Source organism: Benincasa hispida, chromosome 9, assembly GCF_027475165.1.
Source record: "Benincasa hispida cultivar pf3 chromosome 9, pf3_genome.v1.1, whole genome shotgun sequence".
In the NCBI taxonomy this organism is placed as follows: domain Eukaryota; kingdom Viridiplantae; phylum Streptophyta; class Magnoliopsida; order Cucurbitales; family Cucurbitaceae; genus Benincasa; species Benincasa hispida.
In genome coordinates this window covers 34,414,072-34,438,812 of record NC_143486.1, presented here as the reverse complement: position 1 = coordinate 34,438,812, position 24,741 = coordinate 34,414,072, and the positions used below count along the sequence as shown (strand labels likewise).

General features: G+C 34.2%; 1 protein-coding gene and 1 pseudogene across 7 annotated transcripts; one reads left to right on the top strand and one right to left on the bottom strand.

Annotated features, from left to right (window-relative positions):
* Positions 1 to 7,658: 7,658 nt before the first annotated feature.
* On the top strand, positions 7,659 to 16,392 carry LOC120085412 (membrane protein of ER body 1-like). 7 transcript variants are annotated; one of them, XM_090317315.1, is made up of 5 exons: positions 7,659 to 7,858; positions 14,163 to 14,231; positions 15,127 to 15,513; positions 15,583 to 15,644; positions 15,788 to 16,392. In XM_090317315.1, the coding sequence occupies exons 1-5, from the start codon at positions 7,747 to 7,749 to the stop codon at positions 16,271 to 16,273; spliced, it is 1,116 nt and encodes a 371-aa protein (XP_090173441.1). In that variant the 5' UTR covers positions 7,659 to 7,746; the 3' UTR covers positions 16,274 to 16,392. The 7 variants fall into 7 exon arrangements, with proteins under 7 accessions (XP_090173441.1, XP_038897301.2, XP_090173443.1 ...); XM_090317313.1 differs by adding an exon at positions 9,117 to 10,301 and having other exon boundaries at positions 7,730 to 7,858; positions 15,127 to 15,644; XM_090317314.1 differs by adding an exon at positions 9,171 to 10,301 and having other exon boundaries at positions 7,740 to 7,858; positions 15,127 to 15,644.
* A 4,287-nt stretch (positions 16,393 to 20,679) lies between these two features.
* Positions 20,680 to 24,674, bottom strand: LOC150033761 (uncharacterized; annotated as a pseudogene).
* Between the last annotated feature and the right edge of the window lie 67 nt (positions 24,675 to 24,741).

The window sequence follows — 24,741 nt, the reverse complement described above, 5'->3', positions numbered from 1 at the left end:
ACATTGCATGGAAGTTAAAACGACATTCTTTTCTATAGTGAAATAAATGCTAAATAAATAAGGTAACTAAAACATTTTCATTAAACTCAAATATTTAAACTCAAAAGATAAGGTACCCATAAATCATAAACAGAAACAAATAAGTCTGAAAATGAAATTTAAACAGTAGTCTCAAATCTCAAAACTAAAAAAATTAAACATGAAAGAAATATTAAAATATGAGCGGAAGAATTTAAACTGGTCCCACTGGCTCGATCACGAATTTCTCTATCATTCGCCGACATGCTCTTACACTTATCTGAAAAAAGAAAAAAAAACATAAGAAAGAGTGAGTATAAAAATACTCAATAAGTAACCCCACTACCAGGGTCGGGCTAAGGATTTATGTCCAATACAACAGGAACCGAAACCCTCTGCTAGTGGGCCCTGAAGATTTCTCTTACATGGCGTACTATTTTCCTTTCCCTTAGAGTGCACCTCTTATGTACACCCCTGGTCCTCTCTATGAATGTAGGGACGTGTAACTCTCGTACACATTGTTATGCATACACCTCTTTCTGATGGAATACACAAGCATGCAACGGAAGCAAACAAAATCAATAAGCACTCTAATTACATTTAATTTGAGTTCTAAGGTATGCATTTTCAGAAAAACACAAAAGGGTTTCAAAATGAACTTGCCTTTTGATGAATTCTTCAAATTTATGCTCTTCAATCCAATTCAGCTCCAATTCAACCGTGAACCACCAAGAGATCTTCTCTATTATTCTCAGCCTTGAACTTGTGTGGTGGAACTCAGATTTGAGTGAATTTGTAAAGCTATTTTTGTGGGTTTGAAGAGGAAGAAGAAGAAGTAGCAGAAAATAGTCTTTTAACTCTAGTAGTCCATCTTTCTTCCAAAATTTAGGAGTTTTATTGAATCCCACCATGTAAGCACTTCAGGAAACTCCATAACCAACAACAACTCCCCAAATCAAATGGGAATTGTGTGATTATGCATGAGCAACACCTTATGTTTGGAGGTGACGTCTATCATTCATAGTTCTAAAATTTTGCTATGTTTTGTAAATATTTTGATTCATTTTTCTATATTTAAAAATAGTCCTTTAATCAATTCGTAATTTAACTAAATCAAAATCCAATTTCTTAAATTGAATTAAAATTAGAATTAATCTGAATTTATAATTAATTAATTAATTTAATATCAAATATTAAATTAATTATACACCTAATTTTAAACATGAATCCTATTTATGTAATTAATATTTAAATATTATAAACTCTCCAATTTCATTGAATTTCAACAAATTAAACGTTACTTATATCGAATATAATTAAACAAACCCTAATTTGATTTTTAGTTTATTGAAATTCAAACTCTAATTTCAATTTGAACATATTTAAATTGAAATTCAATTTGAACAATTCAAATTGATATCATTCCAAATTCACTCAATTTAATAATTCAAGGTGTTCATGTTTTACGAGCTAGTAGAGCGACCCTATGGACCTACAGATCATAAGCTCCAATGATTAAGATTAATTGGCTAAAAATTTTTAGACTGAATTAATGAGTGTTAACTATCAAGTCACACCACTATAGCTCGATAGTTGCACTCTCCTCACTGTAGATATATTTATGTCCACATGATATAACCATAACTAGTAAGTCGACCCTTTTACAAGTGTTCGTAATAACGACTGGGTCAATATGTTATTTTACCCCATATATTACGTCTTGCTCTAAGTTCCTACTGATCCTCTAATAAACAATTGGTTTATGATCCAATCACTAAACTGAATCCCTCTCAGGCCACTGAGAGGGTAGGACCCCCCTGTTCAAGACCTGGATACAATACTTAGAACAACCTTTCTCCTATCCCTATATCGGGTAGGCATGAATTCCATCTTGCACCCTATATTCCCAACTATCTACTCGATCTTACCCCTAAAATGGAAGGCTTATTGAGTTGGCGTTGTTGAGCCAACCCTCACATATGCAAATCTAAGGATAATCCCGAATAAATAGGAGTTCATAGTTAACTCAGAATTAAGATCGAGTTACCTAGGTCATCTAAGCGAAATAGTCAGTCTTAGTCTTAAACAGTTAACAACATTTATAAAGTAAGAGTGACTTATTTCTTAGTCTCATCTTATGCAAACTCATTGCATAGGACGCTCCCATTCCTCATGTCAATACATGAACAAATCAGGATCACTTTGTTTGTATATCTTTACAACAACTTGTAACCACTACAGAATAGGCCGCATCCAATAGTGTTACCAAAATAAGGCACTCAACCTTATTCATATACTATAGACCATTTTGGCAATTTACTCGTGTTTGATCTATATTTATGTCTCTGTATAAAGTTCAAGTATTCATGTAATAGTCATGGATCTTAGTTTATTGGATTTAGACTGTATGAATGCAATTTAAAGATTCAATAACAATATTATTGAAGAAATGTTGAATAACATCTTTATTGATAATAAAATGTGTTTAACTTTACAAACTGCAAGTTTTAGGACACATAACCTAACACTTTCGTATACACATGACGCACTGACTGTGTACCTTTTTCGTACACCCTCATGTCCTCTCTTCGAATGTAGGGATGCAAAACTCTTTCGTACATATGGTCATGTATACACCTCTTTCGTATACACATAATCCACTGAGCGTGCACCTCTTACGTACATTCCAGTACCCTCTAGGTATGTATCACTTTCATACACAACCAACCCTATTACATCTCGCCCTCGGACATGCATCACTTTCATGTAGTCAAATAATTTGGCCAAGAAAAGAGGTTGCATCTAACTTCATATTACATATAACATTCACATAATCATGAGTGCTCTAAAATCCCCTCATCAAAGTCATATTAATTAACCTCAACATATGTAATTAATCTAGTATTAATGGATTCACTCTAGTGTATCACTTTCATGCACTAAACTATGTAAACAATCAAGTATTCGAGATTTCATAATATATCGTACGACCTACATATTCTCATAATAAACCGCATAACTATATAAATCAACAAATGTCTAATCCACATCTAATTTTAAGACATTCCAGTAGGAGTGCAACTTAACTCATAATTTAAGGATCATGCTCAATCATCCTTTTAATATAACTCATAAAATTCTAAATCAAGCTTATACATAATCATGTTTAGATATATTACCACATGTTGATATATCCTTCCTAAATAGTTAATTAAATCTCAGAACAATCAGAATTATCCTTGTAAAACAATCAAACTTATCCTTGTAAATAGTTGCAGGATCCTCAATATATTAAATCTATAGTTTTATCACCTAGCACAAAGGCGGTTCTAATAGTAAGATTACGTACCTCAAATTACAAGTCCAAATAACCAGCAAACCGATCTGTCCTCGCCAATGCTAATTCTTGAATCAAACCCTATGCATAAACCAAAATTTACTTCAACACAAAAATTTAATCCCGAAACACAAATACACCTTAAAATGTCTCCAAACCACTTAACCAAATAGTAGCTTGACATAAACTCACTCCAAAGCTTCAAACAATAATTTAATCCTTTGCACATTTAGTAATAGGTATTAAAAATCCACATTATAGTGATTACATCAACGCCTAGAAGGATTCCAGAATTTTATTATGACCAAAATTCACTTATATGATCCTTAACACTTGATGGTCAACAAGCCAACATTCTCCAAACCTTGAATCTAAAATTCCAACGTCATGCATGAGTTAATCGATTGGACCAAAATTTTAGTGGTTGACCATAAATCTATGTCAAAACTTGATAAGCAATAAAGCTACTTTAAGAAAACCCATAAAAATACCCATTAACTTGTCCAAAATATCAATAATCCAATGAGAGCAGTGGCTAAAAAAAACCCACATGGCAGACCCATAACGACAGTTCGATGATGGTAACAACCGTGGTGCGTAGGTCTGCAAGGCTGGACAGACAAGCAGTGCATAAGTCAAGGCTGGGCGATGCGCGACTACGAGCATGCACGAGCCTGGGTAGTGCGCGGCTTCAGATCTGGGTCGGCAATGCGCGGCTAAGCTCATCTGACCTAGCAGCGCGAGCGGCTGGAAAAGACTATCGGTGCAACAATCACAAACTGGGTCACACGGAGAAACAGCGGCGATCTAGGGCTGGGGAAGGGTGTCCACACGAGGAGGAAAATTTTGGGGGAAAAGGTCTCGGTTTGCATGTGAGAGGGAAAGAGTAAATATATATATATATATATATATTACATAATTTATATAAATATTATTTTATTTTATTCTATCCTTTTATTTTATTTTATTCTATTCTTTAAATACACAAATACATCCATATTTTTAAAACCCTTTTCTCCTCTCTTCAAATCATAAATTCAAAATCAAACTAATCACATTCCCCAAATTTTAAATTTTTTTAAAAAATATATCTAGACATTAACTAAAAATTAACTTACTATTTAAATTAATTGCGACATAAATCCAAAAATTTCCTTTAAACAAAACTGAATTTCAAAATTAACAAAATTGTCCTTAAATTTTACGAAAATATAGAGTTCGAATTATGAAAAACTCGGGACATTACAGTCCTAAAGGAAACACAAACCTTATCACTAACATAAATGTCATGCATCATAAAACAGAGACCCATACATGAATCATAACATAAAGCTGACACATCCTCATACATGTCAAATACGATCTAATTCATGCTCATACATTCTTGTAAAATATCTTATAAAATAAGATCAAGCACATTCTTATCACTATTTCAAACTGGACAACTATATGTTCATATTTCCTTTCTAATCAGGCATCATGATTCATACAGTGTTAGAATCATCAAATTATCCTTAAGTCTATCATCTGGCACAAAGGCAGTTACAATAGTATGATTACTTACCTTGAACTTGAGCTAGATAAAACTCTGCATGCAATCTACCTCCCTTATCTAACTTCTAGGAATGCCTGTTGGAAAAAAAAAGTTGTCTTTCTCAAATAATTAAATATCTTTAGAAGCTTGTAAAGAATTTCTTCACCACAAAAAGGAGAGCAAGACGGCTAAAAAATACGAAAGTAATAAGGATTTTTCTCTCTAATTGACCTCCCTTTGGAAGGAAGTGAATAGTATGAATGAAGCGCATGATTGTATTTATAAAGGAAAAATAATCCTAATATTAAATTATTTGAGATTCCCACTATAAGTAGTAGATTAATTAAAGTAATAGATAGATTAGATTTCCTTTTTGAATAAGACATTTTTTCTAATTAGGAAATCCATATTTTAATTAATTAGAAAATTCATAATCTAATTAATTTGGAAATTCATATTTTAATTGAATTAGAAATTTCACAATCTAACTAAATTAGAAATTCCATAACCTAATTAATTTAAATTAAATCTAAATTTCTCTTATCAACTCAATCTAAATTAGTTATCTTCTTTATTTTAGATCCAAACTCCAAAATTAAAGTGGATAAATTTAAAACCACAATTTTCACTTTTCCTTCTTAAATTTCAAATTCCTTTTAATTTCAAAAATCCTAATTTTTCCTTTTCTTTATTTTCAAATATTTATCCAAAATAGATCAAACAAATTAAAATCTCTTATCAAATTAATATCAAACCAATTAACTTCTCCAATTAACTGAATTTTGGCTCAAAACCAAAATTAAATGGAACATATAATCCAATAGTTAGATAAATTACATCCTTCCAAATATTTAATCAATTTAAACTCACAATTTCCCCCAAATAAATTAATGTATTTTCCCTTAAATTGAATTAAATTTCTAATTTTTTATCAATGTCTTTTAAATTAATTATCTTGTCTCTAAAACTAAATTTTTAGCCCCAATTTATCTAAAAGAACGTTCAAATATTTTAAGATAATTTAAAGAAAATTACATGAAAATTCGGGGTGTTACATTCTTCCCTCCTTTAGAAACTTTCGTCCTCAAAAGTTTTAAATCAAAACAAATCTCTACATACTAAATCCTTATCTTGACTTTTCGTCCCCACCTATCTCTATCGATCATGATAGAGAAGCTCCTCCATCATGGTCCATGCATATTTCCTTTTCATATAAGCAATGCCTCCAAAATCACAAAACTAAATAACCATCTCCTTCTTCAACCGAGGAGCCGATTAGTTATTCACATCCCCTAACAAACTACTCATTTTCACACGACCTCCATGTGGGCATCAAACCCACCCAATTCACCCATGCCCAAGACAATGTCAAAAGGTGAAGTGCTTAAGTCTATCACCTACACCTAACATTCCTTTTACTAACGAGGGAAACATATTTTCACCATTTAACATTGCTTTAAACATCAAATGTCTATCCTTCTTCTTGGCATAAGTAATTAAACTGAGTCTTTTAATTGCCACAAAACATAGTTCACACCCAAATACCTTGAGAATAATTCAATCCAATAATCTATTTTCTCCCATTTAAAGTCAATTATAACTTGAACCATCTTGACTTTTCTTGACCAATTCATCTTATCTAGGTCTTGTAAAGTGTTCCTCATACTATCATTTTATGCTCCATAACTAGTAATTTTTCTTCCTTTTAGGTACGTTACATGAAGAACCACCAAAGCACCATAACTTACTCAGTCTACCAACTTTGATACCATGAAAGTGATAATGACCTACTAATCCTTTCAAATTTCTCTTGAAACATTTTGATTCTAATTTTAAGTAGTCTTTAATAGAACCGAATTCTCTTTTTCACCTCTTTCTTTTCTTATAAAGAAACTTTAATCTCGTACTTAAGAACGCGTGCCTTGTGATAAATTTTCTTACAGCACCACCAATTTTTTTCTCTCAATGCAAAACTTAATACTATTCCTCAGTGAATTTCCAACTCGTGTACCTTATTATATGGCTTAAACAAATACAACCTTAGCTTTCTTTCCATCTATCAAAACAGAATAGTCATCTCATATTAACTTCTTTTAAGTTGTTAAACTAACAATAACAATCAATCAGTACATAAAGTTGAAACATGAATGCTTTTAAACACATTTTGGATTTCTTTCTGGTAGGCCATGGTTTTCCTTTGAGTTGAAAGTTTTCCATATAAATTCTTGTGTTTTCAATTTTATTGTTTTCTTTTAATTTCCTTTTTATTTATTCGTAAGGTAGAAATGTGACTTTTTTCCAACAGAAGAAACGAAAGAACAAGAATACATAAGAGAAAGAAGAAGACGAATGCATAAAAAAAGGCTTCTTTTTTTTTTTTCTTTTTTTTTTTGTAGATCGGGCAATTACAAAAGAAAGAAGAAGGAAGAAGTGTATTATGGATTAAAGTGATAATTTATCATAGTGCTAACATAAAAAAAAAAGCCCAAAATTTAATGATTTTTAAAATTGGATAATTTTCATTTGGCGCTTATGCAATTCTTTTTTCTACCTGACAATTTGCAAATCATGATTGATGTAGAATGACTTTTTTAAAAATTTCACATAACCTAGTGGATAGTAGGTCTAATACACGTGCATTCATAAAAAAGAGTTTAAATATTTAATTTACAGATTGTTTTGACAAAATGAGTGGGACAGCTCAAACATGGTGGATGTAGCAGCCTTTAATGACGGGAAAATTATTTATTAGTTGGGTGAGATGAGAAATGTTTGTCCCAGAAGGCACAAACCAAAGTCATGGGTTAAGAAAGTCGTCGGGTCGGGTCACAGACTGGTAATGTAATTATTGGAGAGAATGATTCGTTTCATGCCAATTTCAAACTCAGATCAGAAGAACCTCTTCAAAGAAGAAAACATGGCTCAAGGACCAATCGCCTTTCTCTCAACTTCACCTTCAGCTTCTCATGGTACTCTCCTCGTTCCAACACTTTTATTTCAACCCTTTTCATATCTCTTTCTTCTGTTTTATTGAATAGAGTTTTTCTTCTTTTTTTTTTAAATTTTATTTTTAACTTTTTTGAGAATGTAAAGCCACGTTCGATTTTAGGTACTTTTGTAATTAAGAAATAAAATTACGATGGGATATTACCGCAGAGTAGATGAAAGACTAATTATCAAATAAATATTTTGGCTAAAAAACAAAACTTTATTCCTAATTAAGTCCATTCTGTCCTCTATTTCCTTCTAGAGAAATTTCTCCTAATGTACCATTTTTTTCTTTTCCACATTAATAACAATTTATAAAAAATGCAAATATCAAAGAGGAAAGAGCAGTAGAGGAAATGTCTACAAATAATTACAATAACACTCTGTAAACCCATGAAGTTTTTGGTTAGTGTTCTATTTTATCCTTGTTAATTAATCAAACATATATTCATGTATATCATCCTTGTGTTCGCAAATTTAGGCAAAATATTATGTAGTGTGCTCAAATTGCTTGTCAAGTGAATCATGGTTGTCTCAGCAATTTCAGTCTGGAGAGTATTTTTTCCTTATTTGTTGCAAGTTCGTCGAAGCACTTTCCTTATCTTTCTCAACAAAGATTTACTTCCTTTCAGAGTTGTTTCCTTGACCGTCGATTTTGCTGAATTTAGGGTTAGATCCTTTGTTTGTAAGTGTATGTATGTGTCATTGGGTTTTCATTGATGATTATTGAGTGTGAACATCTCTATGAGGCTGTTTCCGATTAGCTTTTGAGTTTTGGCTATAATGTTTGTTCAAGCTTCTACTTCTTTGAAGAAGTTGGTTTATTTGATTCATACTTGAAAGGAGTCTAACTGTGATTACAGTAAGGGGATCTCACTCTTAGGGAACCTAAACAAGCTTGTTTGAAGTATATTTCAAATAGGAGGTGGAAAGAATGCTAGTGATAGGCCTGTTGAAACGTTTGTCATTATTAAACTTTATTTGTGGCATTTAGTGTGACTTTTGAGTTTTGTAACTTTTAGTTTTTTGTAACCAATAGTGATTTATGAGTTATAGGAGTTATGTGAGTTATGAGCATTTGATGACATTTTTAAGTTATAGGATTTATGTGAGTTATGAGACTTTTGTAACCATTGGCATTCCTATGGTTATGTTTGTAAGCCTATATAAAGGCATGCTTAGTTGAATGGAAAATATATCATTTTTCATATTTGTCCTCCATGTTTTTTTCTATCATAGTGGTATCAGAGTTAGTAGAAAATATTGAGAGAAAATTTGCCAACGGTGGGATAGGTTCACTTCAACTACCAATGCTTACCAAGCTCAACTATGACAATTGGAGCATCAAGATAAAAGCGTTACTAGGAGTACAAGACGTGTGAGAGATCGTGGAGAACGGTTTCCAAGGAGCAGAAGTTGGAGCCAATCAAGCGCAAAGAGATGTGTTAAAGGAGACAAGAAAGAAGGACAAGAAGGCCCTTTATATATTGTATCAATCGGTGGACAAAGATACATTTGAGACCATCGCCAATGCGAAGACGTCAAAGGCAACATGGGACAAGCTCCAATCGACTCATAGAGGAGCCGATCGTGTGAAAAAGGTACAGTTGCAAACCTTACGTGGTGAGTTTGAATCTTTACAAATGAAGGAGACGGAGGTGATAGCGGAATATCACACAAAAGTAATGGTTGTCGTCAACCAATTGAGACGGAATGGTGAAGAAATCACCGATGTTCGTGTCATGAAGAAGGTTCTACGAAGCCTAAATACAAAGTTCGAGATTATCGCCACGACGATCGAGGAGACACGGGATCTCGAGAACATGACAATTGAACAATTTATAGGCTCGTTACAAGCCTATGTGAAGAAAAAGAAAAGGAGAATGGAGCAAACAGAGACCGTTGAACAACTTCTCCAACTCAAAATCAAGGAGGAGAATAGTCGTGGACGTGGAAGAGGTCATGGTGGTCAAGGCCATAGTGGAAGAGGTGAAGCCAACACCGATGTTTCTAAAAACGTGTTTGAATCCTCAAGAGGAAGAGGAGGTCGAGGTCGTGGAAGACGTGGTAGAAGGACCAGGAGAGATAAATCTCAGGTAAAATATTATAATTGTAACAAATATGGACATTATGCGAATGAGTGTTACTCATCTCAAACATAGTCGGTTGATCGAAAGCATCAGGACCGATCAATCGCTAGCACATTAAAAGCCCATCAAGGGCAATCCAATTATGCAGAGGAGAATGGAACCTTATTTATGGTTTCAAAGGGAGAAGAAGAGAGTCGAGATAGTATGTGGTATCTTGACACGGGAGCCTCGAATCACATGTGTAGAAAACACGAGATGTTTGTAGAGTTGAATGAGATGGAGAAAGGTTATATTGCCTTTGGAGACAATTCTTTGGCCGCCATCAAAGGAATAGGTAAAATTCTTATTCGGTTAAAAAATGGAGAAAATCAACATATCACAAATGTTTATTACATTCCCAATGTAAAAAATAATATATTAAGTGTAGGACAATTATTAGAGAAAGATTTTGAAGTTCAAATGAAAAACAATTGTTTGTATTTGAGGAATAATCATGAGAGACTTATTGCTAAAGTCTCCATGACTAAAAACCGAATGTTTCCTTTGAATATATGTAATGATGTTCCAAAATGCTTGAAGACGTGTTATGAAGATCTCTCTTGGCTATGGCATCTACGGTTCGGGCACCTCAATTTTGGAAGTCTAGAAGATTTGTCGAAGAAGAAGATGGTGCGAGGTTTACCACATATTCACAAGCCAAACCAAGTGTGTGAAGGATGTTTGCCAAATGATCAAACCAGAGTCTCATGGTAAAAGTAAATATTTCCTTCTCTTTATTGATGATTTTTCTAGAAAAACATGGGTGTACTTTTTGAAGGAAAAATCAGAAGTATTTGAAATCTTCAAGAGATTTAAGGCACGTGTGGAGAATGAAAACAACCTTACAATCAAGGCCATGAGAACTGATCGAGGTGGTGAATTCACATCAAATGAGTTCAAACAATTTTGTGATGAAAAAGGCATCCGACGTCCATTAATAGTCCCAAAGACACCGCAACAAAATAGCGTGGTGGAGAGAAAGAATCGGAAAATCTTGAACATGGAAAGAAGCATGCTAAAGACAAAGAATATGCCGAGGGAATTTTGGGCGGAGGCCGTAGCTTGTGCAATTTATTTGACAAATCGAGCACCAACCAAAAGTGTGCTTGACAAGACATTTCAAGAAGCATGGAACAGAAGAAAGCCTGGGATTGGTCACTTCAAGGTGTTTGGGAGTATTGCATATGCTCATGTGTCAGAAGAAAAAAGGACCAAGTCGATGATTGAAGCGAGAAACTCATCTTCATCGGCTATGATGCAAGTTCAAAGGGTTATCGTCTTTATAATCCTTTGAATGGTAAGGTAATTATTAGTCGTGATGTTGTTTTTGATGAGGAAGCCTCTTGGGATTGGAATATACAAGAGGAGGAGTATGATTTCCTTCTATATTTTGAAGAAGATGATGAAAATGAGCCGACTAGGGATGAAATGGGTAAAGGTTTGCCCATTCCAGTGCCACCTCATTCGACCGATCGATCATCCTCTGAAGGTTCATCCAGCGATTCAGAGAACGAAATTGGCCCAAGAGGAACTCAAAGTCTACGGGAACTTAATGAGGTAAATGAAAATCAAAATGACATAATTCTCTGTTGTCTTTTTGGTGATAGTGAGCCCATTAGTTTCCAAGAAGCCATTGCAAGCAAGAAATGGAAGGATGCAATGGATGAAGAAATTCGAGCGATAGAAAAAAATGACACATGGGAGTTGACCAAGCTTCCAAAAGGGCACAAACCAATCGGAGTGAAGTGGGTATACAAGACAAAGAGAAAAGTTAATGGCGATATTGAGAGGCACAAAGCGAGATTAGTGGTGAAAGGGTATAGCCAACGGCATGGCATCGACTATGATGAGGTATTTGCCCCTGTTGTTTGCCTTGAAACTATTTGTTTGATTATTGCTTTGACAACCCATAATTATTGGAAGATACATCAAATGGATGTCAAATCGGCATTCTTGAACGGAATTCTTAAGGAAGAGGTCTATGTGGAACAACTATTGGGTTATGAAGTCAAGGGTGAAGAAGATAAAGTGTTTCGATTGATGAAGGCACTTTATGGTTTAAAGCAAGCACCAAGAGCATGAAATTCGAAGATTGACAAGTACTTTCAAGAGAAGAAGTATATGAAGTGTCCTTATGAGCATGCCCTCTACATCAAAATGCAAGGTGAAAGCATACTAATCATTTGTTTATATGTTGATGATTTAGTATTTACGGAAACAATCCTAGCATGTTTGATGAGTTCAAAAGAGAGATGGAAAAGGAGTTTGAAATGACGGACATTGGTCTCATGATTTACTATCTTAGGATCGAGGTCAAACAAGGTGAAGATGGGATTTTTATATCCCAAGAGGGCTATGCTAAAGAAGTGCTCAAGAAGTTCAATATGAATGATGCTAATCTAGTTGGAACACCGATGGAATGTGGAGTCAAAATCACCAAGCAAGATGGAGGAGAGAAGGTAAATTCTACATATTTCAAAAGCTTGGTTGGAAGTTTGAGATACTTGACATGTACAAGACCAGATATTCTTTATTTGATTGGAATTATTAGTCGATTTATGGAGAAACCGACAGCAACACATTGCAAAATGGCAAAAAGAATACTTCGCTACATCAAAGAGACGATTGGGTATGGTCTTTCCTAAGTCTCTTATAGAAATTTTGATATTGTTGGTTATTGTGATAGTGATTTGGATGATCGAAAGAGCACTACAGAGTTTGTGTTTTTTATTGGTGAAACGGCGTTCACATGGATGTCAAAAAAGCAATAGTCACATTATCAACATGCGAGGCAGAGTATATCGCAGCAACTTCATGTGTATGTCATGCAATTTGGCTAAGAAACTTAGTGAAGGAGCTGAAGTTTCAAATGGAAGATCCAATGGAGATTTTTGTTAACAACAAATCGGCCATTGCCTTAGCCAAAAATTCGGAATTTCATGGGAGAAGCAAGCACATTGATACCCGATTTCACTACATTCAGGATTGCATTACGAAGAAAGTAGTGAAACTCAAATATGTCAAGTCATAAGACCAAGCGGTGGATATTTTCACAAAGCCCCTCAAGTTGGAGACTTTTATCAAAATGAGGAGTTTACTTGGTGTAACAAATCAAGTTTAAGGGGGGTGTTGAAACGTTTGTCATTATTAAACTTTATTTATGGCATTTAGTGTGACTTTTGGGTTTTGTAACTTTTAGTTTTTTGTAACCAATAGTGATTTATGAGTTATAGGAGTTATGTGAGTTATGAGCATTTGATGACATTTTTAAGTTATAGGAGTTATGTGAGTTATGAGACTTTTGTAACCATTGGCATTCCTATGGTTATGTTTATAAGCCTATATAAAGGCATGCTTAGTTGAATGAAAAATATATCTCTCATTTTTCATATTTGTCCTCCACGTTTTTTTCTAACAAGGCCTTGGCCTAAGTCAATTCTTATTTATCAACCATAGAGGGATGATTCGAGAGTTCCCCAATCTCTCCCTAAATCTCAAAGAGATATTCACAACTACATAATTCTCTACCCTCCTCATGGCCTCAATGACCTTATTACATATACACACTCCCTTACCCGTGGGTCCTTCATAACTAACATTATTCCTATGGCCCATTTCCCATTTCCATTTCTAAATTACTCTCAACATTCGTATTTCCCATTTTCTCCTTTGCACGTTTCCTTCGTACATACACTTTTGTTTCTTGAGGCACTTGGGGTCTATCAGCTAGTTCCATAAGAGAGCAATTCTCAAGTTTAGGGGAGCCTAAACTCATCACTAAGAATGAGCTGTTTGAGAATCATTGTAGAGAATGCCTAACATATCACAAGTACTTCATTGTATTTGTTTAATTCTTTATTAGTGAAGTTCTTTCCATCAGGTACTCTGCATCTTGGAGTAAACTAGATTATCAATCTCTATGTTATTACGTTTTAGTTTCTCTCTTAGTTTGACTTATTGTCTTTCCCATTGTTTTTAACGTGATGTATGACTTGTGTTGTTACGTATTAGATTTATTTATCTTTCAGCAATTTTTTAGCCTCTCAAGATTTCAAAAAAAAATTGATTACAATTATAAATAAATGTGTATATATATGTGTGTATATATATATTTGTACATAATTGATTTCCTTATTTATTTAGTCTGTCATCGCAGGTGTTACGGTTAAACCTTCGCCAACTAGAAATGGAATTGCATACGACAGTGTTATTTCAAATCTCGTCTGTGAGTTGTTTTCTTTTTTTTTTTTCCTTTTTGTTCTTTTTGGACCTTTCTCAATACTCATTTAAAAGATAAAAATTTATCATGTTTGTGAATAACATAACAAAGTTCATTTACAGTTTCAGGCAAAGGTATGCATGAGATGAATATTGAGTAAACTAAAATTATGGAGCAATATTATTGCATACATTAAGATGAACTTTTGAGCCTGTATATATATCACATACCTAGCCTATCAAAGTGTACTTGCTTTTCATTGTTTGCTTGAGATTTTATCGCACACGGATCTTTCAATAATCAATGAACAATACTTAGGTTGCACCTATTCTGTGCAGTCCAAACAGTTGTCCAATAAAAAATTGTCATGTGGTAATTTTTAAGAAAATGATTTTTTTTTTAATTGTGTGAAAGAAAGGAGAGCCTGAGAGACTGTCATCTAATCATTGCTCATAGTAAAATATATTTTTTTTAAAGAACCAACTGTGTCAAGTCTCTCCGCTAAACTCTTTGTCAAAAATTCAAAAAACAAAAACAAAAAAACATCATAAACCCAAAACTTTCTTCGCTGAGTCTCCATTTCAGAACCATTTTGTTTTTGGATTTTTATTTTTGAAATCTAAGCCTATAAACACTATTTATCTCTATTGATCTCTTTGTCTTTGTTATCTACTCTTTATGAGTGTTTAAAAAATCAATCAATTGAAATGCACATTTAAGAAAAAATAAAAATTGAGAGAGGAAGGGAGACCTCAAAATCTTGTTTCTTCTTTTTTAAAAAATAAAAAATAAAAAAAAATAAAAAATTGGATATCACAAAAAAACAAAGGATTCCCTAAATATAAACCAACTTTGAATTAAGATAAAATGCTAAAAATAATAGGTCCTAAATTCTTTGCAGCTTTCCATCAAGGAAGTAGTAGTGAGAACAGTAGAGGTGAAACAAGCTGCACAACTAAATCAATTGGAGTTAGTGATCCTACATTACAAATTTATGAAGTTGGCGAACAATCAAATGATGATAATGAAGAGTACTCAGTTGATAATAATATTACGGCTGCAGCTGCTTCAGAGCCACACGTAATTACAGAAATTGAGACGATTCCAAATAATGTAGTCGTTATTCAAGATGAAGTACTGCTTATAGAAGCTACAATAATTCAAGAACCAATTAGTGGATCTACTTTGAAGATAGAAATTTCAAAAAGCATAGTCTATGGTGGTTTAACCGAATTGATTGCAAGCTTAGGCATTGTAACATCTGCAGCAACTACCAATGCCACCACTGGTAAATTCTTTCTTATTATTCCTTTTCTTTCAATTCTCTCAAGTTTATACACTTGTTTTCATAATGCAGGGAAAATTTTAGCTGTTTCACTAGCAAGCCTGATTACAGGATTCTTCGTCATGGCTTATAAAGTAAGTAACAAAATCCTCCTTAATTAAACAATGCCGTATTTAGCTGAGTATATAGACTCAATATGTCGAAGTTGATGGACATTTAACCTATATTGGATGAGGGGTTGATTGGTGTTTGGTTAATAATAATAAGAAATTTACAGATATCAGAACTTTGGATTAAAAAGCATGAAAGTGGAACAGATGAAGCAGAAGATCAGGAAAACTCAGAAAGATATGAAAATGTGTTTGGAGATAGAAAAAATTATCGTCTCCATTTCGGTGTGGCTCTGTTATCGTTCGTACTTTTTGGGTTGATGCCTCCTCTTGTTTATTGCTTCACATTTTGCAAACCTGAGGACAAGATTCTGAAGGTTCCAACAGTAACAATAGTTGTTGTTCTGTGCATTGCATTACTTGGTGTTGCTAAAGCTTACATTGAGAGAAAAACAAATTGTGTTGAATTTGTCAATATCATTGGCAATTGCGTTGTTGATGCACTTGGGACTTCGGTGCTTACAACTATTGGAGGCGAATTAATTGAGAACTATATTGACAAAGCTGGTTGGTTTGACCCAAATAAAATACCAACCTTGTTCCAGCCAGGCTTTAGTTTCGAGAATGGTACATCGGCATGGGGAGGCTTTTGAAATCCACCTATTATAATGTTTTTTTTTTACCACATAACATGTGGTATGAAGATCGAATCTTGGACCTTGAGGATAATAGTATAAGTTTTTACCAATTGAATTAGGTTTATTTGTTGCAATTTTTAGCTAGTAGTTTTTCTTGACCTATATGATTATGTTTATATTTATGCATTTCTAAGTGCTATAAGAATTATTTCCGAAAGGGAACGAAGTAAAAAATATATGGGACATTTGGATCGCCAAAATGGAATCAAGATTATTAAAAATATGATTACAATTGAATTTATAATTTGGAACATGATTATCAAGAATTGATGCCAGTTACTTGTGTTATAGAGGTATATGTATTAAGTTATAGTATAGTTTTTAAACGATCGAGTACCATCCTTTGGAGATCAAATATTTGGTTATGCTTAACTACTCTAGAATTATGTCGATTTTATCAGAGGATTGGAATTGTGATGATGTTTTGAAAATAAAAGCAAGCAAAGAAAAGAAAGTTCGAAATCTAGGAGGCAAATATGTTTAAGGGTGTTGATTTCCTTAATTAATTCATTAAGTCATAAAAGCATTCTTATGAATTATTTTATACATGAATGTTTATAAATTGTTTTCCAAATTTTTATCTTTCATTAATAAACCTTTCTTAGGCAAACTGATTACGAATCATTTGAAATTAAATTAAGAAGCATGACATAAAGAATAATCATAATCAACTTTCATTATTAATCTATCTATTTTCATGATAGATTAGATAATTATCCAATATTATAGGTCCATTTAATTAAACATACAACCTTTCTAATTGAATATTTAATCTAGCGTGCATTGAGGATCAATTAATATATTAACCATAAAGATATTGAAAAACACTGAAGAACACAACATCTATAGAAAATAATATGCATTAATTAACTGATATTTCCCTTTGGGGCATTTTTTATATTTCTCTTTCTTTCGAAGCCTGCTTGCATCAGATGACTCCTAATAGCTCCAAATTAATCCTAAACGGCCTGTAATGCTCCTTAATGCATGATTTGCACAAGATCATACAAAAATGAATATATAAGCACATTAATTACGGAAATAAGCAAGATTTGGGGCACAAAGATAACTCATTAAGGGAGCTATCACCACTATTAACCGTTCTCTCAATCCTATTGAGATTAATGTGTCCTAATCTTAGATGATAAAGATGAGCATTTTCTTTAGGAGAGACCATTTGTTTTTTACTTTTCGTTGTTGCTATTTTAAACAATTCAGTATTTAGAATTGTTTTAATTACTAACCATCTTAGTACATACAAGTTAATTTCATGTAAAGCAAAATAGATCTCAATCACATTCTTAAAAATAAACACTTTATTTTCAATAAGAGAAAGGAAATACAAATGCTCAATTAAACAAGAAACAAAAATTAAGTTTCTCTTAAAATTAGGAAATACACATACATTATCTAATAGCATACATTGTTTCTTGTTAAAAAATAACTCGATGCTCCCCGTAGCAATAGTAGAGACGACATCCCCAGTTCTGACTTGATGAGTCATCTCTCCAACATCCAGCTTCCTCCAAGAACTAATTCCCTGTAAAAAAAGAACAAACGTGGTTAATAACTTTTGAATCAACTATTTGTAGGAATCACTACAAGAATTCTGACTTCTCCTGACGTCATATTTCGTCGGGAAAGTATGGAAAATTCGTCGGGAGAAGATCTCCCAATGCATAAACGGTCGTCGGGAGTTTGGTCGGGAGAAATCCGTCGGGAAAGGATCTCTCGACGAACTTTTGAACGGCGTCGGGAGTTAGAGGGGAACTCCGGACGCCTAGTATGCAGTGTCGGCAGATCCAAGAACTCCCGATGAGCTACAATTCATCTGGAGTTCCCCCCTAACTGCCGACGCTGCATTAGCATCGGGAGTTCCCCCATAACTCCCGACGCCACGTAAGCGTCGGGAGTTAGAGGTGTCCGAAGTTCCACCATAACTCCCGATGCCGTTTTAGAGTGCGTCGGGGGATCCTATATGCGTGGGGAGTATTAAAATTTAATATATCGTTTGTAAATTTTTAAAATTTGATCTGAAATCCTGTGAAACATATTATACGAAATAAAGATTCACATAAACGAAAATAAAGTCCATTTTATAACAAGTAAAAAATTACAATATCCAAACGAAGTCGATACTAGAAATTACAATATCGAAACGAAGTCGATAAACATTCATATCAAAAATACATAAAAGAAGTAAAATGAAAACAACATCTAGAACACTTCTTCAACACAACATCTTCAACAATTGTCCCAACTCATCTCCGAACAACATTCTATAATAAAACAAAAATATTGAAATGTTATATTGATAAACAATTCAAATTCACGTTCAAACTCCAATACGGGTAGTAATGAACATCCAAATGAGTAAACAATGATGACTAACACACATAAAACTCAAATTTGTCCTCAAAATGGTTTGAGGAATGAATATATGAAACTGGGTGTAACTTAGACTGCAGCTAACTATTGCTCTTTGCATTAATAATTTATGTTTAAAAGGAAAATAGAGAGGATTATCCCAATAAATCAACACTACTTTCTCTATATTTTGCTTCTAATCACAACAACGAAGACAATAAATGACAAAGTTGTTTCTTCTTTCTTTGACAACAAACAGAGTTTTTTATATACTAAATAAACCAAATGGAGAGAATAAGAGTAAAAACAAGTGAGAAAAAAACAATTAAAACAATATGTGACGCTAAGAAAATTTTAAAAAGCTAATCAAATTGCATTGGCAAGAAAAACATGGTCATCCTTACAACTATCTCATAAAACAATATGTAATTTTAATTTTAGTTGTATGTGTGTGGTATGTGGCATCATTATCAACCAAATCAGAGCAAGAGGCAAGGAGAGAGTAAGAGGCAATGAGAGAGAGAAAATGAATGTGGCTGAAATAAGGGGTAGATGAAAGTCTAAACTTTAAAGAATAGTATAAGAGAGAGTAAGAGGCAGGGAGAGAGCAAGATTCATGAAGAGAGTGAGATTCAAGAAGAGAGCGAGAGGCAGGGAGAGAGCGAGAGGCAGGAAGAGAGCGAGATTCAGAGAGAGAGCGAGATTCATGGACTGTGATTAGGCTTTTGAAAAATCAAGGCATGGTAGGATGCTTATCTAATTTGTATGAGAGTGTTGAAGCTTTAAATGACACATATTTACAACCAAATCAGAGCAAAGACACCCTTTTGAAGCCTAAAGTTTCACATATTTCCACAAAATAGTGCAACTACACAGGCAAAAAGAAATGTAGGAGGAGGGTTTGTGAAGGATGTGGTTACTTACATGGTGATGGATGATTTGACTGTGAAACCAATGTCTACCATTCAGGGAGAGAGCGAGATTTATAGACTGTGATTAGGCTTTTGAAAAATCAAGGCATGGTGGGATGCTTATATAATTTGTATGAGAGTGTTGAAGCTTTAAATGACACATATTTACAACCAAATCAGGGTGTGAAGCTGTTGATGGCATCTTTGCAATCCAAGACTGTTCTTATAGATGTCTAAACTTTAAAGAATAGTATAAGAGAGAGAGAGCGAAAGGTAGAGAGAGAGCGAGATTTAGGGACTGTGATTGGGCTTTTGAAACATCAAGGCATGGTGGGATGCTTATATAATTTGTATGAGAGTGTTGAAGCTTTAAATAACACATATTTACAATCAAATCAGGGTGTGAAGCTGCTGATGGCATCTTTGCAATCCAAGACTGTTCTTACAGATGTCTAAACTTTAAAGAATAGTATAGAAGAGAGCGAGCGACAGACAGGGAGAGAGCGAGATTCAGGGACTGTGATTGGCTTTTGAAACATCAAGGCATGGTGGGATGCTTATATAATTTGTATGAGAGTGTTGAAGCTTTAAATGACACATGTCTAAACTTTAAAGAATAGTATAAGAGAGAGCGAGTGAGAGGCAGGGAGAAAGCAAGATTCAGGGACTATGATTGGGCTTTTGAAACATCAAGGCATGGTGGGATGCTTATATAATTTGTATGAGAGTATTGAAGCTTTAAATGACACATATTTACAACCAAATCAGGGTGTGAAGCTGCTGATGGCATCTTTGCAATCCAAGACTGTCCTTACAGATGTCTAAACTTTAAAGAATAGTATAGGAGAGAGCGAGCGAGAGGCAGGGAGAGAGTGAGATTCAGGGACTGTGATTAGGCTTTTGAAACATCAAGGCATGGTGGAATGCTTAATTTGTATGAGAGTGTTGAAGCTTTAAATGACATAACTAAAGACATAACTAAACTTTGTTACCATAACTGCATAAAGCTACTTAAGACATAAATAAACTTTTCTACCATAACTGCAGGATAGCAACATATTAGAAAAGTAAATAATGTAGTAATCATACATAATTTGATGGGTCTCCTCTATGTGATCGTACCACGTCTTCAATCATTTTTTTCATTTCTTCCATTTGTCTTGCATGATCCTCTTACATTCTTTTCTGAACGTCTTCAAGTTCCTTAATTCTCAACTGAGACAGTTGGAAATTGACTCTCAATTCATCCATTTTCGCCTCCGTTCCTTGAGTAGATGACGAGCTTGATGAGATGGTACTCCTTCTTGACTTAGGCTTAGGGCCCCAACCTAGACCTTTTGAATATCCAAGTCGTCTACCCAAAATCGTCTCACAGATTTCATCCCCTGTTAGTGGTTGAGAATCTTCTATAGTACTGGGGCTGGATTGTAATTCCAATATTTGATGCTAGACATGGTAAGAACGAGCGACTAAAGTTAAAAGTGAAAAAAAAAAACACGACAGTAAAGAAAAAAAATGTTGCATGTATACTTTCAGCTGCCTCGTTCACAAACTTGCCACCTTTAGAGTGTATTTTCTTAAATAGGTCAACACGTCCTATTTCTCGACCCTTCTTTGCCTGCAACTCTGCCTGAATTTGTAGGAATGACTTCGATCCACCTACGTGGTCGAACGGTAATTTCTCTCTATTCTTCCAGTTCGTCACAAACATTTCCTACATTTGAAGGAAAAAAATATGTCAATAGTGTGATATATTAGTAAATGCAATAAATGATACACGCCATAAATATTGTACCTAAAATGCTTTACTCTCGAAGCGGTCACACAAAAAGTACCAATCTTCTGGTCTATTTTAAAGCCAACTAGGCCAACTGGCACGTGCTTGCTCAGGATCTCCACATTTTCTGTAATGTCTGTGCAAATCTGCTCTAAATTCTTTGAACGAGGTTTGCATTTGATGTTCTATGAAACGGTTAAGTCGTTGATTGGATAGATCAAGTTCGAAATGAGCCTACAAAAGAGGGAAGGAAGAATTAGCATAGATGATGTTCATGACTGTAAAAGAATAAACTTATAATTACTTACCAATAATTGACTTTTAGCCAATTCTATGAACTCGTTTGGAACCTCAGCAAAAGTACAACAACGTACTAGAAATGCAGATCTCACGACGACACCGATCGCATTACTAAATCATACCGAATGTTGAGATATCGGTTTCGTCTCCCCCTCATTTATCACGATTGTGATTCTCCCATGGTTTTTGATGTATTTTTCCAACTCGATGTTCCGCGAATGCTCTCGTTTCTTCCGATTGGATGCTGGGCGACTATCTGAAGAATAAAAAATTTAAAACAGTTTATGATGTATTTCAGTTAACATAATATATTTCAAAATATATTAACCTGAAGTATCACCCACAAAAGATACCGTGTTGCCTAGATATAACTCTTGGAATTCTTCATCAGCCTCTCGTTGCCTATTAGGGGTTGACATCGTATCTATACAAACACAAAAAAGAGAAAACAATATTAAATTAACAATAAATATGTGTAAGCTAGATAAAAAGAGAATTGAGTAGATACATCATTACTCATCATCATAATCTAATTCAAATTATTCATCAGCACTTGAACTGTTATTGGGAGATAATTGTTCTTCATCATCATCGTTTATGAAGTCATGATCGCCATGTATAGTGATTGGTCTTTCCACAACTATAAGATCAACGTCAACTCTGCATAAAATAACCTCCTCAATGGTTTCATCCACTCGGACGCCACCAACAATTTCTAGTAAATCTAGTTGTGCGTTTTCAACATCATCCACTTCCGGTACATCAATGTAAAAGACTTGTTGTGCTTGGATAGCAAAGATGAAAGGCTCATCGACATACCAAAAGTGTGATGTATTGATCGATTTGTATCCTAAATCCACATGTGTTCTATTACTTTTGTTGTTATCTGTGTCAAACCATCTACACTTCAACAAGAAAACGCGTCTTCTGTTTGCATATTGGAAATCTAATACTTCATCTACAACACCGTAGAAATTGTTATCCACACTTGTGTTCTCACTGATCTCCCCGGCCACTAGGACTCCATTATTTTGTATAGCTCGACGATTATCACGCTTTACAGTGTGAAACGGTAGCCCATTAACAATGCATCCATTGTAAGAGCGCACCTCAGACGAAGGTCCCATTGCAAGTGAAAAGAAATCATCGGAGATATCTTCTCTCTCGCGCCGTTGTAGAACCTGATAATTACTTATACATTAAAAATGAATACGAAAAATGAATCATCCCTCAACTGTTGCCTATAAAATGACTATGTATACCTAAGATTTGAACCAATCGGGAAATTTGTGTTGATGTTTTATATATAAGTCAGAGGCGCTTTGAGCTTCACAATGAATTAACCTCAAATGTTGCCTACAAAATTGATCATTTAACTGTTATATTAAAGGAGATACCCTAGAATTTAGAAAAGGAAAAAGTTTGAAACGTACTTGCGATAGTCTGTTATTTCTTTACAATTGTTGAGAATGTACCAATGTGCAATAGGCTTTTCCTCCGCTGATAGCGTCCGTAAAGTTGACGCCCCTAATGGTCGTACCTTCTGCCTAAATAATTCAAATTCACCAAATATCTTGTGATCGGGAATGTTATCATCATTTTGTTCATCTTTATTGAATCTCACTTCAATCCCACTTAGATATCGCGAGCAGAAGTTCCATGATTCATTCATTGCATATGCTTCCGCTATAGACCCCTCGGGACGTGCTTTGTTCCGTATAAATTGTTTTAATGTTCGTAAATTTCTTTCAATAAAACACATCCAACTGTAACTAACTGGACCCACCACTTTGGTTTCATATGGTATATAAACTGCAAGGTGTACCATTACATCGAAAAAGGCAGGTGGGAATATTCTCTCCAATTTACAAAGTATGACTATGATGCCTGCTTGTAGTCTGTTCAAATCACTTACACATATTGTCTTTGCACGTAAGTCGCAAAAGAATGTACACAACTCAACAATAGTAGTGGATTCGTTCTTCGATAGGTATGCTCGATTACCAATAGGGAGTAGTCTGTGAAGCAACACATGACAGTCGTGTATTTTCAGCCCCGATATTTTTCCATCTTTGTCATTGACACATCGTGATATGTTAGATACGAATCCATCAGGGAATTTCACTGATTTCAAATACTTACAAAACGAAATCCATTCACCATTTGTTAATGTGTATGCTGTGTGTGGTTTTACAAATCTGTTCTCGACCTGTATCAAATGTAGGTCCTTTCTTATCTTCAAATCTTGTAAGTCTAATCGACCGTTCGTTGTATCCTTTGTCTTTCCTTCAATATTTAACAATGTGCCCACCAAATTGTCGCATATGTTTTTTCCAATATGCATTACATCCAATTTATGTCCTAACAATAGTCTTGACCAATATAGAAGTTGGAAAAAAAATACTTTTTTTAGTCCAGTTTAGAATTTGCTTTCTTTTTTTATCTTGCTTCAATGGATGTTTGCTAAGTACAGAAAATTTTAGCGTATTTATTTATTGTAATATCTCTTCACCATTCATTACGACTGGTGGAGGTCTACGTTCAACTTTTCCATCGTGTTGTCTACTTCGATGCCAACTATGATTCTCCAGAAGATAACATAGATGTCCCATAAATGATATTTTCCCTCTTATCCCCAAGGACGAGTTATCTTCTTTGCATATTGGACATGCTTGATAACCTTTTGTACTCCACCCAAATAAGTCACCGGACGCAGGGAAGTCATTAATCGTCCATAATAAGGTAGGATATAGTTGAAAACACTCACTAGCAACAGAATCATAAGTTCGCACTCCAATTGTCTACAACTCTTTCAACTCTTCAATCAATGGTTGCAAGTAAACATCAATTTTCTTTCTAGGAGATTTTAGACCAGGTATGAGCAAAGACATGAAGAAGTTTGTTACCTTCATGCATTTCCAAGGGGGTAAATTATAAGGAATTATCACCATAGGCCACATACTATAAGAAGTGCTCATATTTCCAAACGGATTGAAGCCATCTAAAGCTAATCCCAAACGAACATTTTGAGGATCTAAAGCGAAATGAGGGAATTCATGATCAAAATA

Bases quoted from the DNA above. Each gene is read 5' to 3' on its own strand.
- LOC120085412 (XM_090317313.1), top strand. From the start codon at position 10,136: ATGGTTTCAAAGGGAGAAGAAGAGAGTCGAGATAGTATGTGGTATCTT. The intron at 14,232-15,126 runs GTGAGTTGTTTT...AATTCTTTGCAG, and splicing joins TGTTATTTCAAATCTCGTCT to CTTTCCATCAAGGAAGTAGT. The intron at 15,645-15,787 runs GTAAGTAACAAA...AGAAATTTACAG, and splicing joins TCTTCGTCATGGCTTATAAA to ATATCAGAACTTTGGATTAA.